This window comes from Hetaerina americana, unplaced genomic scaffold (assembly GCF_022747635.1).
Source record: "Hetaerina americana unplaced genomic scaffold, ioHetAmer1.1.p SCAF_13, whole genome shotgun sequence".
Taxonomy (NCBI): Eukaryota; Metazoa; Arthropoda; class Insecta; order Odonata; family Calopterygidae; genus Hetaerina; species Hetaerina americana.
Window position 1 is genome coordinate 5,992,878 of NW_027286403.1, and position 25,220 is coordinate 6,018,097.

At 36.9% G+C, this 25,220-nt stretch overlaps 1 protein-coding gene across 1 annotated transcript in view; it reads right to left on the reverse strand.

The window, feature by feature from the left end:
• Positions 1-25,220, reverse strand: part of Zir (dedicator of cytokinesis) — a 60,132-nt gene that overhangs the window by 20,090 nt on the left and 14,822 nt on the right. Inside the window, exons 8-22 of the mRNA XM_071583182.1 lie at positions 24,671-24,839; positions 24,397-24,590; positions 23,283-23,463; positions 17,171-17,296; positions 16,768-16,906; positions 15,825-15,966; positions 15,398-15,586; positions 15,131-15,234; positions 14,873-15,041; positions 12,723-12,901; positions 10,252-10,349; positions 7,272-7,401; positions 4,948-5,116; positions 4,580-4,738; positions 3,334-3,590 (exon numbers count right to left, since the gene is read on the reverse strand). Of these exons, the coding sequence (XP_071439283.1) occupies positions 3,334-3,590; positions 4,580-4,738; positions 4,948-5,116; positions 7,272-7,401; positions 10,252-10,349; positions 12,723-12,901; positions 14,873-15,041; positions 15,131-15,234; positions 15,398-15,586; positions 15,825-15,966; positions 16,768-16,906; positions 17,171-17,296; positions 23,283-23,463; positions 24,397-24,590; positions 24,671-24,839 (2,405 nt within the window). The remainder of the gene's footprint in view (positions 1-3,333; positions 3,591-4,579; positions 4,739-4,947; positions 5,117-7,271; positions 7,402-10,251; positions 10,350-12,722; positions 12,902-14,872; positions 15,042-15,130; positions 15,235-15,397; positions 15,587-15,824; positions 15,967-16,767; positions 16,907-17,170; positions 17,297-23,282; positions 23,464-24,396; positions 24,591-24,670; positions 24,840-25,220) is intronic.

The window sequence follows — 25,220 nt, forward strand, 5'->3', positions numbered from 1 at the left end:
CGTTGTTGCAAATTTAAATCCATTTCTGCAATTGTAAAAAATCGCCAACACACACAGAGATAGATGTACTCTTGGCTACGTAACTTTTGCAAATGTCAAGTTATGACACTAAGATTTAAAGGGAATATAAACAACAGATGTACCAATTTAACAAAAAAAAAAGAACTCAAATCGGAATGATGGGAGCGCCACACGGTGGTTATTCCGGGAACTTTTTGATCAAGGTAGTATATCACCATTCCCGCCTTCAAGACCTACCTACAATTATAAACGAAATTAATGCAGATCTGGCTGCTTTGTCACTATGGGGAATAAAAAATTTATTGAAAATAAACCCAATCAAAAGTCAGTCCATCATAATTGGATACCATAAAATACATTCTAAAATAAGTATTGATAAACTACCACCACTAAAATTGCAAGGATCTATCATACCATACCTAAGGACAGTAAATAATTTAGGCTTAACCATAAATGAAACATTATCTTGGACTGATCATGCAATTGCTATCTGCAGAAAAATTAACTCATCCCTGCATTCACTGAAAAGGTTAAAGCACATTGCTCCCCCCTCCTTAAAGATGCTTCTTGTGTCCACTCTTCTCATACCCCACTTTGATTACTGTGATGTACGAGTATACCAAGACCTCGTAGTATACCAAGACCTTTCAGGCGAACTAAAAACCAAACTCCAGAAGACCCATAATTCCTGTGTGCGGTTCATATGTGATCTTAGGAAGTACGATCATATTTCCGACTCATTTAATAGAATATCCTGGTTAAAGCTAGAAGGCCGCAGGCATTTACATATTCTTTCACTTCTCTACGGAATACTTTCAAAGCACACCCCTAATTATCTATACAAAAACTTCCTCTTCATCAACTCAATCCACAACAGAAATACCAGGGGTAATAACAAACTTCTTGTCCCACACCATCGCACGGAAATCTATCACAAATCTTTTCATGTTACAGCATGCCGTCTGTGGAACTCTCTCCAGATGACATAAAAAACTCTTCATCAACAACAACATTTAGAAGAGCACTTCACAAGTTCATTTTCCTCAGGTACTTAACTTAACCAGTATCCCTCCGTCATTCCACTCAGCTGTTATACAGATCACTGTGTCTACTTTGTTTTTTACCCTGCTTTTTGTTTTGTCATCTCAAGCGGTAGGAGTTTGCGTAATTATTTTTAGAAACATCACGCTTCTCATTACTCCGCATGTGTTGTCAATGTATTTAATTTCTCCATTTCAATTTCAGTAACTTAATAATATGTATACTCTGTAAAAATGATTGTTACAATGTACATGTATCTTTCCTCTAATTAATAGGGTTTTCGCAGGTTTTTCACACCCCCCTTCTCTTCGTGGGTGTTTTTCCTGCGTGGGTTTTTACTAGTTGAGCAATGCCACGCTCTCCCTAGCTTTTCCCACAAACCTCATTCTTTGCTTAGACTTCCCTCATTTTATTGTACTCTATCTTCACTGTCATTTAATTTGAGTATTTGAAAGAGTATTCTTAATTTATATATGTATATGTATGTATGTATGGGTGTGTATGTGCGTACTTATGTATGTATTTATGCATGTGTATGAATGCATATATGTATGTGTGTGTGGATATGTATGTATATGTGTATGTATGTGTATGCATATAGGTATATATGTGTGTGTATGTGTATGTATGTGTGTGTCTATATATATGTATATACTTTTTTCTTTTCGATGTGCAAATTTGGATTAATGAATTTATAGTATGTCTATCTCTATGTGTTTATGTTTAGATTTGAATGTAACTGTAAGTTTAAATGGCTAATATAATATGTATATGACGATGGGTTAAATGGAAGAAGGAACCATTTGGTCTCAATTTCGCCCAAATAAAGACCTCTATCTACGAGGGTCATCCGGAAAGTAGTACCCGTTCGTGAAATAAAGACACAAAAGTAAATATTAACAAACATAAAAAATTTTATTTGAAAGAGGATACTTTAAACTACTTCTCAACATAATCTCCAAGCAAATTAAGGCATTTGTCATAACGTGTGACAAGTTTCTGTATTCCTGCTGCATAGTCCTTTGCCGCCAGCTCATTGAGATACGCGAGGGACCCATCTTGCACAAATTTTTGCATTATGCAGATGGTGTTTAACAATTTCATGAACAATTGTTCGAGAAACATTGGGAAAATGCTCACAGATGTCATCAATTGTGACGCGCCGATCGTTCCTCACGAATTCGTCAACTGAGCTCACCAGTTGGTCTGTAATGACAGACGGTCTCCCCGAACGCTCATCGTCGTGTGTGTTCCCCCTCCCCATGTTGAAGTTGCGACACCACCGCCGAACAGACGACTCGTCCATTACATTGTCTCCATACACCTCCTTTAATTGGCGATGAATATCACATGGGCGAACGTTTCTTGCATTGAGGAATTTAATCACTGCCCTCACTTCACAACTGGCGGCGTTCTCAATTTTTTTAAACATTGTAAACAATCACAGAAACAACACAGGCAATGCTAGCGTCACGCAACTTGGCTCAGAGAAGGCAGACAAGCCACTGAAGCTATCTGACCTCGTCCAGTGGCTACTCGCGTCGTCAGCACTTCATGCGGCACGAACGGGTACTACTTTCCGGATGACCCTCGTATCTATCTATCTATCTATCTTATGTCATCACACGGTATTTGCGATGAATGCCATTTTGAACCCAGTGAATTACAGGTGGAGCTAACTTATAGGCAAACCTTTTACTGAGAGGGTGGGTGGGGAAATGATGGTCTGGTGGAGAAGGGGGAGGGCAGACAGAAGCATCCGCTGGGTGATGCACATGAGGTGAAATAAGTGCATGCAAATCATGAGTGTTTACCTCTCTATTTCTTTCCCTCAGTCTGGGGGAAGGAATTCCCTTCAATCACCCAACCCAAACCCCTTATCCAATGCAGCAACCTAACAAAACTTAATTTTTAAGAGTGAATTCAGTGTGCTCATGAACCTACACTATAAAATAAGAATGCTTGACCACAATACTGTAATTTGGGGTAATCTCTAAATAATATCAACATCATTTGAAAAATTATGTCCCGATTCCATGTAGGAGAATTAATTATCTGCCCTACACCAACTATGGTTACCCAGATAACAATTATATCAGGAAATTATGAATGAAACTAAGCTAAGCTCAGTGTCTCCAAAGCTTCATCCAGATTTGGACCCTCCCTCATTGGCAGCTTAGTGTTAATTGCTTAATGACTAATACCAGCTGATCACATAGGGACTACTAATTTTTAAACACTAATAAAAAGCCAAGATATCTAAATACTTACTGGAGATCCAAAACTGTAGCTAAGTCACCGAGAACTAATCCAACAAGGAAATGTTGTTGTCGAAATTCGGAGGTTAACTCAGCAAAACTGGTCTTATCTCCCCCAACTAAAGTTGATATGAATGATGATTGACTGGTTGATGAAGCTATTGATGGGTTGGGTGATGCAGGGGCTGAACTTGGGGTAAATGGAGTTCCAAATGGTAAATTTAGAGCAACATAATGCTCATGACTGCAAATTATTCTCAGGAAATCCAACTGCAAAGTAAATATTTGACAAAAAGTTCACCAAAAGTGCATGGCCCAATTTGCACTGTCAAGACAATCAAAATTTTGGTGTTCTGATAGTGAACTGAATTCTAAAATAGGAAGTACGTCATTCCCTTTATACGAAGTGGTCATTAACTCTAAGGCTCATTTGATATAGTTCTGTAATAATGGAGAGTAATCACCATGTTGAATACATAAAACAGAAGCAAAATTGAAAGGGCAATATTTATTGGATTAATTTATACATTATTTTTAAAGAAAGACACATAAATGGAAACTTTAAACACAGGCAAAAATTTTTTAGTTCAGAATAAATCGAGCGTTAAGAATATATACCATAGCTAAGGAAATTTTTTTAAGCACAATATAAAAAAAAGGAACATAAAAATAATAAAAGAATGGACGGTATGATATACTGGAGCGAAAGCCTGCAAGCAAAGTTAGTTTATTTTTATTCAAAACAGGTAAGTACGACAGAACAAGTTCCCCTTGAAATAATTCCTACATTAAAATAATGTGAAATGCAAGCATCAGCGTAAAGGTCAGTTCCTTAGCCTGTGTCAACCATCATTTTTCATGATGATTTGGTTCTCAAAACATTATATTGCTTAGAAAAACCAGGGAGTAACCAAAGTCACCAGGCATTGAACCTGGGCCCTCTTTTAAAAAACAGTGTTCTGCCAAAGTAACTGTGACTGCAGCCTCTTATTGTTACCATTTAGGTGTTTGAAATTTTTTAGAATGATTTACATTTTATGCATGCTATTTCCTTTTTTCTTCTGAACTCTTCACACAAAGATTTGGAATATGGAAAAGAATGAAGCAGTAAATGCATTTTCAATGTTTAACTGCCATTAACAATTAGGCCAGGAACGTATACAATGAGAAAAGTGAAGTAAACTCTGACTTTGATAATGACTAGATGAAAAGTGATGTATGTAGCGCATGGAATAAAAAATGAAGGGAAAAATATTCACCTTTAAACTGATGAGACTTCCGGCATCTGGCAAAGAGGAGATTTTGGCTGATATCTGCTTATAATATGATTTAATAAGGTTAAATATGTATCCTCTGTCCATTATAGATAATAAATCAAAGAGAAAAAATGCAAGACTAGAGTTCAAGCCTTGGGTGAGCTGTGGAAACAAAAATATAGTTGGGATTTTAATTTTGGTTGTCAAACAAACATCAAGTCATTTTCTTCATAAAATACATTAATCTTAAAAATGATAAATACATCAAAGCTAAATAGCTAAAACACAAGTTAGGTCAAATCTAGGTTATTTGAACAGCCAATTCTTAATCATAAGTGATATGACAGAAGCATAGTTTAGGACCACAGTACCTTAGGGTCTTTATTGTAATGAGAAATTATGTCATTTGTGACTGTTGCCACAAGTGTTGCAATGTCATCAGCAAACTGCTCCAAAAACCTCATTTTGCGGGGTGCATCAAGACATTGAGTGGCTGCAAGGTGCTCCACCATACTCTTGACAACAATTTCAAAGAAAAACCTAAGGAGAAATTTATTTCCATTTTTTTATTAAAGGAAACAACTATCATCAGTAAATTATTGATTTCCATTGGGTACTCTGAAATAAGTATCCCTTCAGTTTATATACCTGTATTGTCCTTCAAACATTTTTCTATATGATACAAGGTCTGTTCAAAAAGTATCACAACTTATGTGTTTTTTCAAAAATTATATATCCATGAATATCTATTTTGTCCCCTTCAAAGTTATCTCCATTAAATAATATACACTTGTGCCAATGTTTTTTCCTATCCTCGAAGCACTTCAAAAAATTATTTTTGTGATCTTGTTCAGCTCCTCCTTTGATGCAGTCTTTGTTTCGTCCATCAGAGCATAGCGTTGTCCTTTCATGGGCCTCTTTAAGTTTTGGGAACAAGAAAAAGTCACTGGGGGCCAGATGTGGGGAATATGGTGGCTCCGGCATCATTAGTGTTTTGTTTTTGGCCAAAACTTCGCGCACAAGTAACGAAGTGTAAGCAGGGGCGTTGTCATGGTGCAAAAGCCAATTTTTGTTCTCCCGCAAATCCGGGTGTTTGTGGCGGATTGCTCGGCGGAAATTGCGCATAACTTGCAGGTAATATTCCTTATTTACCGTTCTACCCTATGGCTAGAACTCATGATGCACCACACCCCTGCAATCGAAGAAAACTGTAAGCAAACTTTCACATTCAACCGAACTTGGCGTGCATATTTGGTCTTGGCTCGTGCTGCAGTTTCCATTGGGATGATTGAGCTTTAGTTTCCACGTCATAACCATAAACCCATGATTTATCACCAGTCAAGATCCTCTGGTGCAAATTTGGGTCATCATGGACGTAGTCCAACACCTCAATAGCCATGTTAATGTGCTGCTGATTTTGGTCGAAATTGAGCAATTTTGGTCCTAACTTCGCGGCGACCCATGTCATGCCCAAATCATCAGTAAAATTTGAATGGAACGAGCCAATCGATATGTTTAGGTCATCAGCAACTTCTCTAACGGTGATTCTACGATTGGCCAATACTATTTTTCATGGCCAATATTTTCTTCACTTCATCAATGTTTTCATCTGTTGTTGATACGCTCGGGCATCCGGCACGCTTAGTCGTTCACATCTTCTCGGCCCTCTGAGAAAATTTTGTACCACTGATAAACGTTGCTTTGGTCCAAGGTAGCTTCTCCATATGCCACAGCCAACATTTGGAATGCGTCCGTGCACTTAATTTCGTTTTTCACACAAAATTTGATTCTTTGATCCTTTTTTGGAACAGGCAAAAGTCGAAGACAAGCCAAAACACGTTCAAGCAAAACAGCTGTCAACAAGTAACTAAAAATTCAAAATGGCCGAACTTTTCAGCATCAGGGAATGACAAAAGTACCATCATAACGCCACAAAAAATCGAAAATCAAATATACGTAACCTGTGAAAATTCAAAATTTGCTATACTTTTTAAACAGACCTTGCATATAATTAAACTTTTTCTAATCCAATAACACATTCTTTTCAAGAATTTGTCACGATGAGTGCAGTTTGCAACTTTTCCAAGTAAAGTTTGCCAATTTTAATGAAAACGATTTTCAAGTTGGAGGTTATACCAAAATACTTTGCTTAAATAATGCTTGCTTGAATCACCAGGGTGTTTATCACTTGCAGCAGGAAAAATGTAAAACAAGAGTAACTAACTCATGGTTATTGTAATTATCTTATAAAGTGACAATATTACTTCTGTCCCTTCCCAGTACTTGTCACCTCTGAGATAACTCACCCCAAAAAACATAATTTTGAACATAAGCTATTTCTCCAATAATTCTAACTGATACGGGATATCCAATGCATGAAAATTTCCCCCAGAAATTAACACTTTTATAACTGGCAAATGCACTTACATTAACCGCAAATACCAGTTTGGAAATTTTCAAGCCTTTTCAACCGATAGCTACCCTTATTTCTGGCATGCTAGTAATGTATTTGTTAAAAAGCTCAGGTCCTTAAGGGTGCTTGATGAAAATTATGATAAAAGGATGTAAAATGATGACTTTCCTGAAGTCACATATAAAGAGAACTCAAAAGAATTTTCATGGACACACATGCCATGGGATTAACAAATTAAAAAAATGAAATGACCAACAGCTTAACACATAATCATTTACTTGCCATGCATTATTCAAAGCCAATTCTCTAACAGCTCCACTGGATACTACCCACTGAAGGGCTAATTCTTCATGAAAAATTCTTCGAGGTTGTGCCTTAGATATCAGATTCATGAAATTATCATGATTAGCACCTGAAAACAAAATTATTTTTATTGATAAATCAAGACTAATAAAAGAGGAAATATAGGAAGTTAGATGAAACAATCAAATCAAAAGTTCTACATTCTAACATGAATTACAAATTTATCAAAAAAGGGTGAAATGATTTATTTTGAAATTTCCTTATAGAGGAAAGGGAACAGCACTCACATAGAAACAAAATGGTTTGCTCCAAGAACACAATACATTATAAAATTTCCATGAGCTAAAATTAAGGCATGACGGGACCTGATTTAAGTCTCCATTATAATTATTACAACTACAAGAGAAAAACAGTGGAATATTGATGCATCTGCTCATCATAAGTAATAGAAATTAATGGCCCAATTACAGATGGCGACAAAAAATTTCATAATAATGTTTGAATGGGTATTACCCCATTTGACTCATTACCATAATATTTTGCTTGCTAAATATTTTAAAACTAGTAGTTTCTAACACTGTGCCATGTGCCAGACAAATAATTTTAGCAACAGCTAACTGAGAAGGAAACTACAATAACACTGAAGTTGTGGAGCATGCCGGGCCCTAGTGTGGACTTTATAATCATTCCTGGAAATTTGCACTTGAGTTGAATCAAAAAGTCCTTCATATAAGCTATTGAATGCTCAAACAAAAATTTAAATGGCATCACAATGACATCACCTAAACGATGTCTTTTTGGTGAGAGTATCATAAAGGGCTGTTTCCACCAACTCAATACTAATACTTTACTCAACAATATTTTTATTATCTGAGCCAATTAGGTAGCCCAATCGGATTTTGCATTAACTACATACATACTGCAATAACATAATTAACGCCCATTCTAATTCTAGTTTTTCCCCGGATAGCACAGATACCAGACGGTATGAGGGAAGAGGATGATGTGTCTTAAATAAAACTTCAAACGGGAGGCTAATGTACAAGGTAAGTTCAAAAAGTATCATGAATTTTGAATGTTTGCAGGTTATGCATATTTGATTTTTGGCATCTCTCACAGGTACCGAAATGTTCAGCCATTTTGAATGTTCAGTTAATTGTTAACAGCTGTTTTGCTTGGATGTGTTTTGGTTTGTCTTCAATTTTTGCCTGTTCCAGAAAATGGACCAAAGAATCTGTATCAAATTTTGTGTGAAAAACAAAATTAAGTGCACGGACGCATTCCAAATGTTGGCTGTGGCATATGGAGAAGCTACCTTGGACCAAAGCAACGTTTATCAGTGGTAGAAAATTTTCTCATAGGGCCGAGAAGATGTGAACGACTGAGCGTGCCGGATGCCCGAGCGTATCAACAACAGACGAAAACATTGATGAAGTGAAGAAAATAGTATTGGCCAATCGTAGAATCACCGTTAGAGAAGTTGCTGATGACCTAAACATATCGATTGGCTCGTTCCATTCAATTTTTACCGATGATTTGGGCATGACATGGGTCGCTGCGAAATTAGGACCAAAATTACTCAATTTCGACCAAAATCAGCAACACATTAACATGGCTACTGAGGTGTTGGACTATGTCCACGATGACCCAAATGTGCACCAGAGGATCTTGACTGGTGATAAATCATGGGTTTCTGGTTATGACGTGGAAACTAAAGCTCCATCATCCTAATGGAAACTGCAGCACGAGCCCAGACCGAAAAAAGCGTACCAAGTTTGGTCGAATGTGGAAATTTTGCTCAGAGTTTTCTTTGATTGCAGGGGCGTGGTGCATCATGAGTTCTTGCCACAGGGTAGAACGGTAAATAAGGAGTATTACCTGCAAGTTATGTGCATTTGCGCGAAGCAATCAATCAGAAATGCCCGGATTTATTGAAGAGCAAAAATTGGCTTTTGCACCACGACAACGTCCATGCTCACACATCATTACTTGTACATGAATTTTTGGTCAAAAACAACACACTAATGAGGCCGCAGCCACCGTATTCCCCAGATCTGGCCCCCAGTGACCTTTTTCTTGTTCCGGAAACTGAAGAGGCCCATGAAAGGACGACACTACGCTACCATGGACGAGATAGACTGCATCGAAGGAGGAGCTGAACAAGATCACAAAAAATAATTTTTTGAAGTGCTTAGAGGATTCGAAAAAACATTGGCACAAGTGTATTATATCTAATATAGATTACTTTGAAGGGGACAAAATAGTATTCATGAATACATAATTTTTGAAAAAACACAAAAGTCGTGATACTTTTTGAACAGACTTCATATTCTGCAATAGGAGGGGTTAAATCAATTTTTGTGAATTCAACAAAAGTATTTATGAGGGGATGGAAACATTTACGAAATTTGCAGCGAAGGAATAAGCAACACGTTCTGCAAAAGGAGTGGCATGAAGAGAATAATGCATCCCGCAAAAGGAATTGGTAAGAGAAAATAGTGCCTCCTGCACAAGGACCTGAGAGAAGAGATGGTGAGTGAGGAAAGGAACGGTGGAGGAAATGGTAGTATGTCTTCTGAGAGAGAAAGTAGAATGAGGATAGTCATTAGATGAGAGGAACTGAGGAGCAAAGGGTGATGCATCCTCCTGAAAGAACTGGGTAAACAGGATAATATGTCCTTAAGGGAGGTACAGGGACCCTGGTGCAGGGTGCAGTATTCCCTCTGAATGCAACTGCAGGGAGAGAAAGAGGATGGTGCATGGAACGAAGACAGCAGAGACTGGATACTGAAATGGGTACACAGAAATGGATGGTGGGAAGGGGATTATGAATCCAGGTAAGTAAACTAGAGGGAGAGATGGTTCTTCCTACAAATGGAACTAAGGAGAAAGGTATTGCATTCTCTTTAATAAATTTTTTACCCCCATTTCTCTAGAGGTTAATAGCAGTTGGAAGTACCTGTTCTCATGCTGGATGTACGATCTAAGCCTTTTGAAAGAGAAGAGACTTCTTCATCATTTTCTCCAGCTGCATGAAGGTCTGGATTACTGTTACTCCTGAAAAAGAGAAATAACTTCAAATATTGTCCACACAGAGATTCAACTGTGGGTTTAACATCCTACAAAACAACCATAGAAAATAAATACTTCACTATTCAGTCGATAATTTCTGGCTTAATTTTGAGGAAGTTCATGTTGATTAAATGAAGAACAGTATGTATTTTTCCACTGTTCTTTATTTTGGTAATACTAAGTTCAATGCTTAGGCATCATCATCAGCTCCACCAGTGAAAATCCGGCAGATCATCCTGCCCCCCCCACATCGGCCAAGGATTCATTAGCGGTCAGTAGGGTATATAGGTATGATGAAGCCTAAGAGGAACAGTCAGTCAGAAAATAAAAAGCAGTGAAGGTATGCCCCAGATCTCTCCTGATGATGACGCCTAAGCATTGGAACTAGTAGTACCAAAATAAAGAACAGTGGAAAAATACATCGTGTTCTTCATTATACTTCACTATTCATTTATTTTATATGCTTAACATTCCATTATTGTACGTCACCCAAATCCATAGCAATCACTTGACAAAAAATTAAAATATAGCATGAATATATACTACTTTACTGAGCGATGAAGCTTCTTTGGGTTCCAAGTATACTGAAAACCCTAAGAATAAAAATCTATTAAACCCATACTCTTGTTGTTATGATAAACTTAGTAGCATATCCAAAATATTGGAGGAGCTAGGCTTGGAATCACTCGTAGAGCATAGGTTAAATTACAGATTAAATCTCTTGCATAAAATGGAAGGATGTCTTTTTAGCAGTGATGTTGAAAATGTATCATTACCCCATCATACTATAGTAGAAGAGATTGTATCAATAAAATTGGAGATTAAGTGCAGAACAGATACAGGGGTGCAATGCTTAAATCTGGACAATTTTCAATTAGAATTGCCCGCCATATCGTAGTTCCACTGGAGGTCACCATTGGCATTCTTGAAAGCTATAGACATCTAGTAAATGGCCATAACCTCAAAATGGTCTAGACGTTACGGACAAGTGCAGAGTACTATCGAAGAGCCCCAATTATCGAAAGTGTTCACACTGGGTGTTCACCCAGTGAAATAGTTTGATTCTTTGGGTACCCAGAATCAACTGTTTACGATATTGTGGCTAAGTACATAGAATGCTTCTGAGAAGTCGGGGGGAAGGTTTCATTCACCCAGCAAGGAAACCTCATTCAAGGCAATGGATGTTTCTCTGGATTTAAGCACCACACTCTGTAGATTTAAGATGCCATTTTTTCCACGAATGATAAGGGATCAGAATAACATTACCCGACTGAGGTAGGGCTCATATTTGGATCAAAATTATTCTGGTGTGTATTCAACCCCAGCCACATGCCCTAGAGGTGGCTTGCATGGTACTAAAATGCCTATATATCTAAAATTATACTTGCCACCCCATTGTAATGATGGGCATTATATTAAATATACTGTATTTGATGTAGTCTAGTTTCACCAGTGAAATAAAATGGTGCTTAAGTTTATCTAATGTAATAGCGGTAGCTTTATTTATTAATAGGCAAAATATGTACATTTGCATGGAGCTGTCAAGAGGGAAATTCAAAAAGGTACACTTCTGAAAATATCACTATTTAAGTACATACGAAATACCATAAACAAAGTAATTAAAATACAATACACAGATTTGAAGACAAAAATAAAGTTATTACGTTTCCATATATTTACTAATATCATACATGTTTTTTGTAGATTATATTTTACACGGTTTGAACTTTCTGTGCTCCAGGCATTGTAAATAGTAGTTTGTTCAAGAGTATGAAACCCTAGTGTGTGACTCTGATGAGACTCTGTGATGTTCTATGGCCTTTTAAACAAATAAGTTCATGTGATCTTGTGTTGTAATTATGGAAATCCAAAGTCTTTACAAAGGAATAATGGTTTTACAAATTATGAAAAAAATCTGTCTTTATATGTTAGTTTTTAACCAATTGGATCATGGAGTAATTCATACAATTATGATTACGTCATGACACTGCATGCACAGTAATTCATCAGAATATCTTGCTCCTTTACAGACCTTGGAAATTTAGAGTTTAAGAGATTTCTTTGGTAGCTTAACTGGCTAATAAGCCCTGGAGGAAATTGAAGGATTTGGGTTTAAAATCTAGTAAAAGAAAATGATTTTGCACAGAGAAATTCTTGCACTTGATACTTAAAGCTTCAGTTCAAAAAAGTGGGAGAGGAGGGTTATCAACCATAAAACATTATTAGCAACTTGAAAATGTCAATGAGCGCTGTGGGTGTTTATTATTTTATAATACAACTTCAACCGGTGAATCTATCTTTGCATTTGTAAAGTAAAAAAATATAATTTGAATATTCAAATAGAGAAAGATTCAATACCTGGTAGCTTTTCTTGCCTGATCCTTCAATGAATGTAGCATATAACCTGGACTCTGAGGTGGGGACATCCCTGATATTGTGTTATTATCAACTGCATAAGGAAAATTGCACTGATAATTAATGTATGTAGTTAGTAGTGAGTGTCTCCCATGCTGATCATGATGACCTTCTTGCAGCAGCTGAAATGACAGGCAAAAAGAAAAACAAAGGATGGGAAAAATTAATTTCTATTGTTCATAAAGGCATACTCACACAACTTTATTTGTAAAATACATTTTATCCCTTGAATCCTCTGCAAATAGTACCTATGCCTTCAATAGTATACCATTTTACAATCTTGCATTCAGAGCTTTAGGTAATACCATAGGATCATGAAAGATTGCAATTACAGTATGAAAAGGAACAGCGAGCTAATATCGGTAGGAGAAAAATGAAAACCTACCTAATACATGGCATATTTCAATAGTAAGTGTCTTTTTCTTATATTTACATATTGGCATGTCAGAACTAAGTTGTATACCTGCAGTGCCATTTATTGATTACTTCCTAAGTCACTGAAGTTTTTATTTTGAAGGTACAGTCATTTGACTGCTGGTGTTTGCAGTTTACAATTTACTTGAAAATCATTGCACCCTCCACAGGTGAGTTGCATTCTGCGATTCAATTTTTGTGTGCAAAGGATCATTAGCTGCCCAAATTCATCCGGAGTTGTGCCTAGTTTATGGACCAACAGATGGAAGGGTTAGAAAATGGTGTTGAGACTTCAAAAATGGCCATATAAATGTACATGTTGAAGAGAATTGCAGGCCCAGTATCGAGAGCAATGAAATCATTCAATAAGTAGGTCAATAACTGTGATCTAGGGCTCTGGCTAATAACTTTCCTCTTCCTGGTACCTGATGATGACGCTTGAGCGTTGAAACCGGTTGTACGCTAATAAAGGACAGTGGAAAGTTACTTTGCATTCTTAATTTTATTAACTTTCCTCTTGTTAGACACACTACTATTTACACGAGTGTTACAGAAATGCTCGAATATCACAAATGGTCAGCAAGGTAGGTACCGAAAATGCTTACCACCTAACACAAAGTACAAAGAATGCTGAGTGTACAAGTATTTTTGGACTGCTATCCCCATCCTGACCTTGTACTTAGCAACAGTGGCTTGGTAAAATAACATTCTGAAGATGAAGAGGGACTCAGGACTGCCATTGTCAACTAGTTTAATTCCTAGGCGGCAAACTTCAATGCTAGGGGATTAAAGAACCAGGTACAAAATTTCATAAAGTGCTTTAGAATGATTAGTGATTATGTGGAAAAAAGTAGTTTTGCTTAAAACTAAAACCACCAATAACATTTTTTATAATGAATATATTTTTTATGACCAAATGGCCCTTACTCTTTGAATATGCCTCTAAGTAATAAATGAATTAGAATGAAAAATAAGATGATGATAATATTAAAATTTTCCTACGACCAGTAATAGCACTCACTAAGTGGGAAGAAAAATGGTTGAGATGATGATCCTTCTTTGCAGTTACAATGTCATCAATAAAGACATAGTTTAATATAGCTTACATTACTCTCGTTTGCTACCTATATCACTCTGGAAGAGTGCTTCATCATGAATTATTTTCGTTTTCTATTAATAGCACTCATAACTCAATAATATAAGCCACTTTATTAATTAGAACGGCTAATGTGATTATGTTTTAAGTAAGAAATTCAAGTTTCAGGAGATGCGGGAGGAAACTGAGTAAAGAATTGTCAAGCAAAGATTAGTCTTCATTTGAGGAAGAATTGCCTTTGCTGTATGTGAAATAAAATTATGGACCTGTAGTCCTTTTACACAGTCACACAATTCTTTTTATATTTTTAAATCAACATTTATCTAATAAAACCTTCTAACCAATTTATTTCCTCATAAATGCTGCAACATCAACTAGTAGGTCCAATAAACATCCTTCATTTTCCCTCAACAGTAAACAGGATCATAACAACATATATCAAGTATGCATCGTCATTACATGTAAACTAACAGAAAATGTTAATTGTAAGCATTTGGGTTAGCTTTAGGGATATTATACTACTAATGTAATTAAAGTAACTACTCACAATAATGTGATGGTTAGGAAGATTAAGGATACTTACAGAAATGTTTTGAACCAGCATTGCGATTGCTTCAAATGTGTTTTGGCCCAAATTCATTGGCTGTCCTCCAATGATGGGAGGTTTCACCATTAAGTAAATTAGCTTGTCAAATATCAAAGGCAAAAATTTAACAAGTGGCTCAAGTTTGGCATGCTTCAGGTCCAGAATACTGTAATTCAGAAAAAAATTATTTTCAAGGAGAAATTGAGAGCATTTAAGATTTCCCACATAAAATTAGAAACATCAAAATTAATTTACCTATTTTTTAATTCATTTTCAATATTTGTTTCTCCAATCCTTGGTGGAATGTTTCCTTCCTCTATTGCAGAACAGAGATTCAAAAACCTGTTCAAATATCTATCCTGGGGGAGGGGGGAACAAGAATATTTAGTTAAGTAGTTTTTAGACATAATTTTAATAGAAACATGAGAAAAACAGGTTTTAAAGTATATTCCCATAAAGTGGTGGAACTTTCAAAATAAATATTAGATCCAAGGGAATTACTTGAATTACTTGACTTATTACCTGAATGTGAACTGAAGAAGTTGCATCTAATGTGACAGAAAATATGCCCTTATGGTTGTCAACCCATTTGGTTCCAGGGAGCAAGACATCAGGAGGAATGTATGAATAATTAGGTGGTGGATGCTCCATCATGACAGGCAGGCAATACTCACCAGTTTGAAGGCAACCATCCTTAAAAACAGGAAGCCACTGGAAAATATGGCCAGAATCAGAAAATAGAAAGGCTCAACACTGAAATTAAAGCGATAATTAGTGAAAGTTCCCTTTCAAAATGAAAATGGCAAATTCAATTCAAAAGATGTTTATACTTAAAGCTATTTTATGAAAATGGTACTTATACACATTAAAAGATACAGCAATGATTCTTAATTCAAGATTCCATGTAAAATTATGCAATGTAAAAGAAAGGCACATGATGTTTTCTTACAGTAAACCCCACTGGAGTCTCCACAGTTGTCTGCTCAAGTTTTCTTTGGCAACTTATGTGATAGAATGTAAATAATAAGTGATGATGATCAGCCAAGTTAGCTGGAAGTCTTATTTTTATTTCATCATAAAATCCAGGACACCTGCAAAGCAATGTTTAGCTTTGATGACATTTTGTCAAATTTTTCACAGAATATAGAAGGGCAAAACTAAATGAAATTTAAATTTTAAAAGCCAATTTTTTGTAATTTTCTGAAGAAGATCTCCCAGTTAACACAGGTCCTGATAACATAAAATTCACATTAGCATGTGCAATCAGTTGGGATCATAGATAAAATGCTGGTTCTTTGTCGCCTCTTAAAATTTTCCTAATTGCATTATACTTCGGAAGTAATTCCTTTCAGCCACAAACACCTAAATATTCATTCTAATCAGTATCAACTCTAAAAAATTACTAGAAAAATATAATTCTTAAAATTGGAAACGTCTACTTATTATAATTAGTGATAATGACAATTAATTCAAGTTGATCTAAGCCAAATAATAAGGATTTCGATTTTTAAAGTTCAACTTGTGGGCACAAAAAATAAATTTTTTCCAAGAACCTGCCAAAAATCTGCTTAAGTAACTGAATCCTCACAAACTCTCTCACATATAGCCGCATAGCAGCACACCCTTCTTAATAAAAAGTTTTCACTTCTGAAACGGGGAACTTTTGAACAACATTTCTCTATATGCTCTTATGTTATTGCATACTCTGAAATTTAAATATTTGTTGAAATAATACAAATATATTTTATCCCACTCTAAGCGAATTATAATAACATTATTTTATTGATTTAGCAGTTTCAAGAAAACATTAATGCAAAGAAATAGTTCACTCATTCGATGAATTTATGAAAATAAAGAGCAAAGTGACAAAAACAAAAGGGAAGATTACATACTTGTTATGGTAACTAACAGTTGTATAAGCTTCTGAGGTATACTCAGGACAAGATGATTTTCCAAATATCACAGGTAGGGCATGCTGCTCCTCTTCACCACTCATTAATTGAACTTTAACAGCAATATTTCTAGCAGATCCTGAAAAGTGCAATTTAAGGTTTCACTAGATTAAATGAAATAAAAACAGAATTTCTAAAGGAAGGAGCTCTAGAACTGATTTTTTAGCCCTCTTAGGTGATCTCTCACATTCTCTTCAAAGAAAATTGATAATAATAGAGCTTCATTGAAATTTATTACAGATCTTGAGACATTTAAAACAAGTTATTTCCACCCCATGCAAAAGCCAATTAAAATTAACGCATATATTAAATGAAATGTGGGTATTTCATTCATATCACTTACCAGCTCTTCCAGCAAAATTAAGGTCCTTTGGGTAAACAAACAACACATTTCTATATGTATAATGAGGAATAAATACTTCTCGAGATGGGAATTCCAGGATTTCTTTGGTTGGCCTCCCCTTTTCATCTGTCATCAAATAGAAAATGCATTTATCTTCTTAAAAAATCCAGGGCTCTAAAGATTACTTCAAAAATATGATTAATGAAGAATTACCTTTCTATTATAATAAATAATGACAGTGAGTTAATGAAAATAAACAATTAAATAATGATTAAAGTTCTGATTAAATTACAAAAGAAAGCCTAGAAATAAATCATAAGAAATAATTATTATTATTGACATATTTTTAGAAGATATGCAAATGAATTCTGCTTAAATGCAAATTATCACAATAATATTTCAAACAATGCATGCTTATTAAATAATATTATTCCTGATATTATTAGCAGTATTCCTTTCTTTGATCCAAGACACAATGGAATCGTTGGATAACAAATATCAAAAATTATGAGAATTATATATAATTCCCAAGGTACAGTTTACAAGGGCGGTTCATTAAGTACCCGTGTTTGAGGACAAAGGGCGTAGCTGAGGAAAGTTTGTGCTATCATCGTGTGCTGCCACCTATCAAACGATGGTGAAACAAATTTCAGACTGATTTAAAGGTTAGTTTGGATTTGGCAGCCATTCGAGTAAGACGTGTTTCGTGATTTTCGCTAAGATGGAAAAAGAGCAGTACCGTTCGGTAATTCGCTTTTTGTTTTTGGATGGGAAGAAATGCGAGGAGATTAAAGCAAAGTTGGATGCTGTTTACATAGACAGTTAGATATTGGTTCAACGAATTTAAACTTGGGCGAACATCGGTTTTTGATGAGGAGCGACCAGGATGCCCGGCAGACATGGTTACCGAGGAAATCATTCAAAAAGTCCACGCCATGATGCTCGCTGATTGACGAGCGAAAGTGCCCGAAGTAGCAGAGGCCGTGGGTATGTTGACCGGAAAGGCAATTAATATTTTACATGATAAGTTGGCGATGAAAAATTTGTCGGCCCGATGGGTGCCGCAATTGCTCACGGTGGACAACAAGCTGATCCAGCTGTCATCCAGATTTGTCGCCGCCAAACTGCATGAACTACGTTATGAATTGCTGCCACACGCCCTGTATTCACCCGATCTGGCTCCCTGTGACTTTTTCTTATTCCCTAACATGAAGAAATGGCTCGCGGGAAAATTTTTTCAGCTAAAACGAGGAAATTATCGCTGAGACAGAGGCATATTTTGGATAGTTTGACAAATCCTATTTTTTGGTGGGTTTAAAAAAATGGCCGGAACATTGCCAGCAACCATAAGGAAGAAGAGGTCGATAGGATATATGATCAGTTAGAGGACATATTCGCATGTGTTCCTGCAGGGAAACATTTGATAGTGATGGGGGATTGGAATGCGACGGTAGGCGAAGGAAGAGATGGTGATGAGTTGGGGGACTACGGTTTAGGCACGAGGAATGACCGCGGGGAGAAAGCAGTTGAGTTCTGCAGGAGACAGGGGTTAGTCATCACTAACACTTGGTTTAGACACCAAAAAAGACGCAGGTATACATGGAAAATGCCAGGTGACTCAAAAAGGTATCAGCTAGATTATATCCTGGTTAGACACAGGGTTAGGAACAGTGTGATAAATTCACACAGCTTCCCAGGAGCGGCTGCCGACTCTGACCACAATTTAGTTGTTATGAAATGTAGCGTCTGTTTCAAAAAGATAAAGCAGGGGCGGCGAGTTAGAAAATGGAATGTAGAAGCATTAAATGGTTTTAAAAGGAAGGAATACAAACAGGCGGTAGAGGAAATCATTGAGGATAATAAAGAGCTAAGTACTATCGAAGAAAAATGGGAAAGTTCAAGAAAGAGTTGTCTAAAGCCACAACAGACACTATTGGAACCGTTAACACTAAAAGGACTAGGAAACCATGGATCACGGATGAGATGATTACAAAGATGGATGAGCGGAGAACATGGAAGAATGTAAATACAGAATTAGGCAAAATGAAGCACAAAGAATTAAACAATAAATTGAGGCAGGCAACAAATAAAACAAAAGAAGCATGGTGGAAGACGCAGTTCAAGGATATGGAGAGTCTTCAGAGGAAGGGTGAAATCGGTGCGCTGTACAGCAAAGTTAAATCGTTATCGGGAAGTAAGAAAGGAAGATCTGTCCTAACAGTTAGAGATAAGGCGGGTAAGGTAATAGTTGATGCAGGAAAGATCCAAGAGAGATGGAAGGAGTACTACCTTGATCAAAAAGTTCCCGGAATAACCACCGTGTGGCGCTCCCATCGTTCCGATTTGAGTTCTGTTTTTTTGTTAAATTGGTACATCTGTTGTTGATATTCCCTTTAAATCTTAGTGTCATAACTTGACATTTGCAAAAGTTACGGTCGGTTTTCGGTATGTCCATCAGTGCTTCCTGCGATTTTTCCATTACTTCCTCTCGGCTGCTAAAACGCGTTCCCCGTAATGGTTTTTTAACTCGATTGAACAGAAAGAAGTCACAGGGAGCCAAATCAGGTGAATTCGGTGGCTGTTGGATGGTATTTGTTGCATTTTTCGTCAAAAAATTACGAATAATGATAGCACTGTGCGACGGTGCGTTATCATGGTGCAAAATCCACGAGTTTTCTGCTCACATTTCTGGTCTCTTTCGGCGAATTGCTTCACGCAAACGTCTCATAACGCCCAAATAATACTCTTTGTTTACTGTCTGGCCTTCTGGCAAAAATTCATGATGCACTACACCGTTGTAATCCATGAAAACCGTCAGCATTGCATTTTTGACTGAAAACGACGTGGTTTTTTTGGTCTCGGCTCATTTGGTGAACGCCATTCACTTGCCTGATGCCTGGATTGCGTGTCGTACTCATAAACCCACGTCTCGTCTCCAGTAATGATCCTTTTGATGAATGTGGGATCGGATTCAGCCTCGCAAATCATGTCTTTTGCGACGTCAACACGGTCTCTTTTTTGCATGAAATTGAGGTCTTTTGGCACCAACTTTGCTGCTACACGACGGAAACCCAAATCATTAACCACAATGTCTTGGGCGGATCCATAGGCAATGTTCAAGTCCTCCGCTATTTCTCTGATGGTTAATTTGCGGTTATTGACCAACATTTCTTTTACTTTATCAATTTTTTCACCGACTTTCGATGTCGATGGTCTGCCACTGCGTTCATCATCTTCGATTGACTCACGACCACTTCTGAACCGCTCGTGCCACTGGTAAACGACCGTTTTTTTTAGGGAATCGTTGCCGAAACACTTTTCCAACATTTCCAACGTCCGTGCGCCACTAAATCCGTTTTTTACGCAAAATTTAATACAAGTTCGTTGTTGCAAATTTAAATCCATTTCTGCAATTGTAAAAAATCGCCAACACACACAGAGATAGATGTACTCTTGGCTACGTAACTTTTGCAAATGTCAAGTTATGACACTAAGATTTAAAGGGAATATCAACAAAAGATGTACCAATTTAACAAAAAAAACAGAACTCAAATCGGAACGATGGGAGCGCCACACGGTGGTTATTCCGGGAACTTTTTGATCAAGGTAGTACTCCTTCCATCTCTCTTGGATCTTTCCTGCATCAACTATTACCTTACCCGCCTTATCTCTAACTGTTAGGACAGATCTTCCTTTCTTACTTCCCGATAACGATTTAACTTTGCTGTACAGCGCACCGATTTCACCCTTCCTCTGAAGACTCTCCATATCCTTGAACTGCGTCTTCCACCATGCTTCTTTTGTTTTATTTGTTGCCTGCCTCAATTTATTGTTTAATTCTTTGTGCTTCATTTTGCCTAATTCTGTATTTACATTCTTCCATGTTCTCCGCTCATCCATCTTTGTAATCATCTCATCCGTGATCCATGGTTTCCTAGTCCTTTTAGTGTTAACGGTTCCAATAGTGTCTGTTGTGGCTTTAGACAACTCTTTCTTGAACTTTCCCATTTTTCTTCGATAGTACTTAGCTCTTTATTATCCTCAATGATTTCCTCTACCGCCTGTTTGTATTCCTTCCTTTTAAAACCATTTAATGCTTCTACATTCCATTTTCTAACTCGCCGCCCCTGCTTTATCTTTTTGAAACGGTTATTCCGGGAACTTTTTGATCAAGGTAGTATATAGAAGAACTGTATAGTAAAGAGCTTGGACCAACAAAGTTAGACATAGAAAAGGAACATGACGTAGAGGGAGATAGCTTAAGTCCAGGCATACTCGACGATGAGGTAGAAAGGGTATTAAGGGAGATGAAGCTAAATAAGGCCGTGGGGGTGGATAACCACTGCGGAATTATTGAAATGTTTAGGGAAATGTGGGAGGAAGAGGCTATATGGGCTGATTCGTAGTATTTATGAGGAAGGAATCTGGCCGGAAGACTTTGTGGGATCAGTTTTAGTTCCTATTCCGAAAAAGGTAAAGGCTACATTATGTGAGGACTACAGGACGATAAGTTTGATATCCCACGCAGCTAAGGTTGTGCTCAGGATCATAAACAAAAGGATAGAGAGTAGGGCTAATGTTTACTTAGGCGATGATCAGTTTGGGTTTAGGAAGGGGAGAGGCACGCGTGATGCCATTGCAATAATGAGATTATTAATCGAGAGGAATATAGAGCACAACCAGGAGGTATTTGCGTGTTTCGTAGATTTCGAAAAAGCTTTTGATAGACTGAACTGGGAAAAACCAATGAGTATATCGCAGAAAATAGGAATAGATTGGAGGGAAAGGAGGCTAATCCGCAACCTGTACATGTCTCAGACTGCTCAGGTGCAGGTGGGAAACGGGGAGTCTGGATGGGCAGTGTTAGGAAGAGGTGTAAGGCAGGGTTGCCCATTATCACCGTTGCTGTTCAACCTGTATGCAGAGGAAATGATTAAAGAGGCATGGGAAGAACTGGAGGTGGGAATGAAAGTGGGCGGGGAATTCGTAAAATCAGTTTGGTTCGCTGATGACCAAGCTTTAGTTTGTCAGTCAGCCAAGGGGCTGCAAGCATTGCTTAGTGAATTGGAAATTCAGTGCGACAGGTATGGGATGAAAATCAATATTAATAAAACAAAGGTTATGCGACTCTCTAGAAAGAAAAAGGCTAAGCTAAACATTAAAATAGGAGGGCAAAAACTAGAGCACGTAGAACAGTTTACGCATTTTGGTAGTGTTTTGGACCAACAGGGTCAAAGTAGTAGGGATGTAAGGAGAAGAATTGCGCTAGGCAAAGAGGCTTTCACAAGGAGGAGGGAGTTGATGACAGGGACGTTGAGTAAGGATATTAAGAAAAGACTCGTAAAAACTTTGATATGGAGCGTAGCTATGTACGGTGCGGAAACGTGGTAATTGAAGCAGGAGGATAGACGTAGACTGGAGGCTTTTGGAATGTGGGCGTGGAGAAGAATGGAGAGGGTGAAATAGACAGAGAAGAAAACAAATGAGGAAGTACTTGGTTTGGTGGGCGAAGAGAGGGCTCTGTTGGGGGAAATCCTACAGAGGCAGGAAAAGTGGATGAAGGGGTTGTTGACCGGCAGTGGGATGTTGAAGACTGTGATAGAGGGGAAAATGTTGGGCAAAAGAGGAAGGGGAAGGAACAGGATAGGGATGTTCGATGGGATAAAGGGAGGAAGAAAGTACTCAGAGATGAAGAGGGACCTGATATAGAGTAGGATAATGGATTTTGTGTTTTGTTAGGAGTAATAAAATGTTCCTGGTAGTTGTGTCCATCTAAAAACCTACCTTAAATGGTAGATTACCTTAAAAAAAAATGAAAAAGCTAAATCAGAAATTTTTGCGGACATCAAAATTTTAAAGTTTCATCCTCTACAAAAAATGGAAACATCCAAAAACTAAGGTCTGAAACAACATCAATGGTTCTACAGGTAATTGACTGCTGGATAACATGATACTTTAGAATAACTGTTTAGCTTTAAATCTCTAAATAATAATAAAAATACCTTTAACCCTATTAAATTAATTAATTTCTTAAAAAGCATTATACTTTCTAATGGAATGACTGATTAAGACGACCGCACACATTATAACCCTGCAAGTTCAATTAGCATACCTGGATAAGGGAAGAGCCTTGATAGCTCTGGGGTAATACAATACTTAGGCTCTTCGGGAGAAGGAGAAACATCCAGTTTTAGTGTTCCTGGAATACATTTTAGTTTTTTCATGACCGAGCATGGTCTCTTAAGCTCTTGTAAAAATTTATACAAATCTTCATCCCTCAGTTTGTCACTTTCCTAAAACAAAAGAGAACAATCCATACTGATACTTTTATTTACAGTTATACTTACTTACTCATTAACCACTTTGAAACTTTTACAGTTAACCCTAATTAATCCTCATATAGGGATATAGGGAGACAGTCCTGATTAAGTGAAAGCGAACATCAAGTGAACTATGTGGGGATTTAATACATACAATCACATAGAATATTTCCCTGATCTCGTTCATCCTTGATCGCTGATGACTTATAATGACGTCATATAATGCATTAAAGCCTCAAGTGAAGGAAGTTCAAATTTAAATAAAATAATCACCTAGTTTCCCAAAAATATATCAATAATAATTCATAAGGAACTTTGAGCAAAACAATTGTAATAAATGCTCAATAGCAATATTGCATTTATCTATGTATTGCCATGCATTAAGATACCTAAATTATAAGTTCTTATTCAAATAAATGAGGGCTTAATTTCAAAAAAAATGCTGGTTTTCTTTAGTAATATTCAGTTTCAATGTTGCAACACATAGTAACTGCTATTCTTGAGCAATTTAAATGCTACCTTATAATAGTGAAATATATTTACATGCATAATTTGCTGATGCTGCTAAAATATTTAACAATTTAACAGCAGATGTTTTTTGATGAAGCAAGGCTTTGGTGAGTGGCACTAAGATTCCACTAGACGGAAGTGAAACGAGATGCAGACTTATGGAGGAATGTGGTGGTGGAGTTAATCAGCTGTTGACAATTGAGTATGCTATGAGAGTGTTTGTCTGCATTTTAGGCGATGATTATTTCATTGTCAATGATTTGGGATTTTTCCTTGTTTCTAGTTTACTAGTCTATGTTAGTTAGAAAAAGCACTTTCATTTCATCTTCTGAATTCTTAGAACATTGATTTGGCATTTCATAACTGGGGAATGAAATGATAATGGAATTCACTTACTTGCTTAAAAAAACTTGAAACAGTAAGTTTCACAGGCCTGAAGGTATCTAGGCTTGATCCAAAGTCTTCAGGTGACCAGCTTCTTCTTTTTTCAGACACACTACGCCTCTCAAGTGAGCCTCTTCGAGTGAGTGAGCCCACGTCACTAGCTTTTTTTCGGAATTGATCAAAACTACCACTGCTTGATTTGCGATCTGAATGGTGAATAAAACTGATGAAACCAGAAGTATTTGAGATTATGGAATGCAGGAGGAGATTCAAAGAAACAACTTACCCAAACTGTTTGACCCTGTACTTTCTTTATCACTTCCTGAATCCCGCTCTAAGCTGTTCACACCTGTGATGATGTTCATCAGATAAATGGCAGTCCATGCAAATGGCATTCTATATTTTCCCAGCCTTTCACATGAAGCAACTGCATTGACTCTTACCTTATCACGATTCTATAAAAAGAACAATTGATGCGGCATGAAGAATAGTTAACATGATGCAACCTTGATTTAAGAGCCTGATATCACTTAAAAGTTGATTTTATATTAGCAACCGAGTGATGCCAACTAACTTCTGTGGTCCATTCATGGGCTTCATTCTTAACGTTTTTGTATATTTGGCATGGTTTTCCAACTAAAAGAACCAAGTGGAAGCACAAATAATGTCATAATTGAGGATTTCCATTTATTTTTTCTTGGAACTGAAAGACTACTTTATTATTTTATACTTTAACAGGTATCACTGAAAAGTTTTTAGGATTAATCAGGTACTTGAAATCATACATAATATTTATTGGCTTATGGGGGAGGAGAGAGGATTTTTGAGAGAAATCC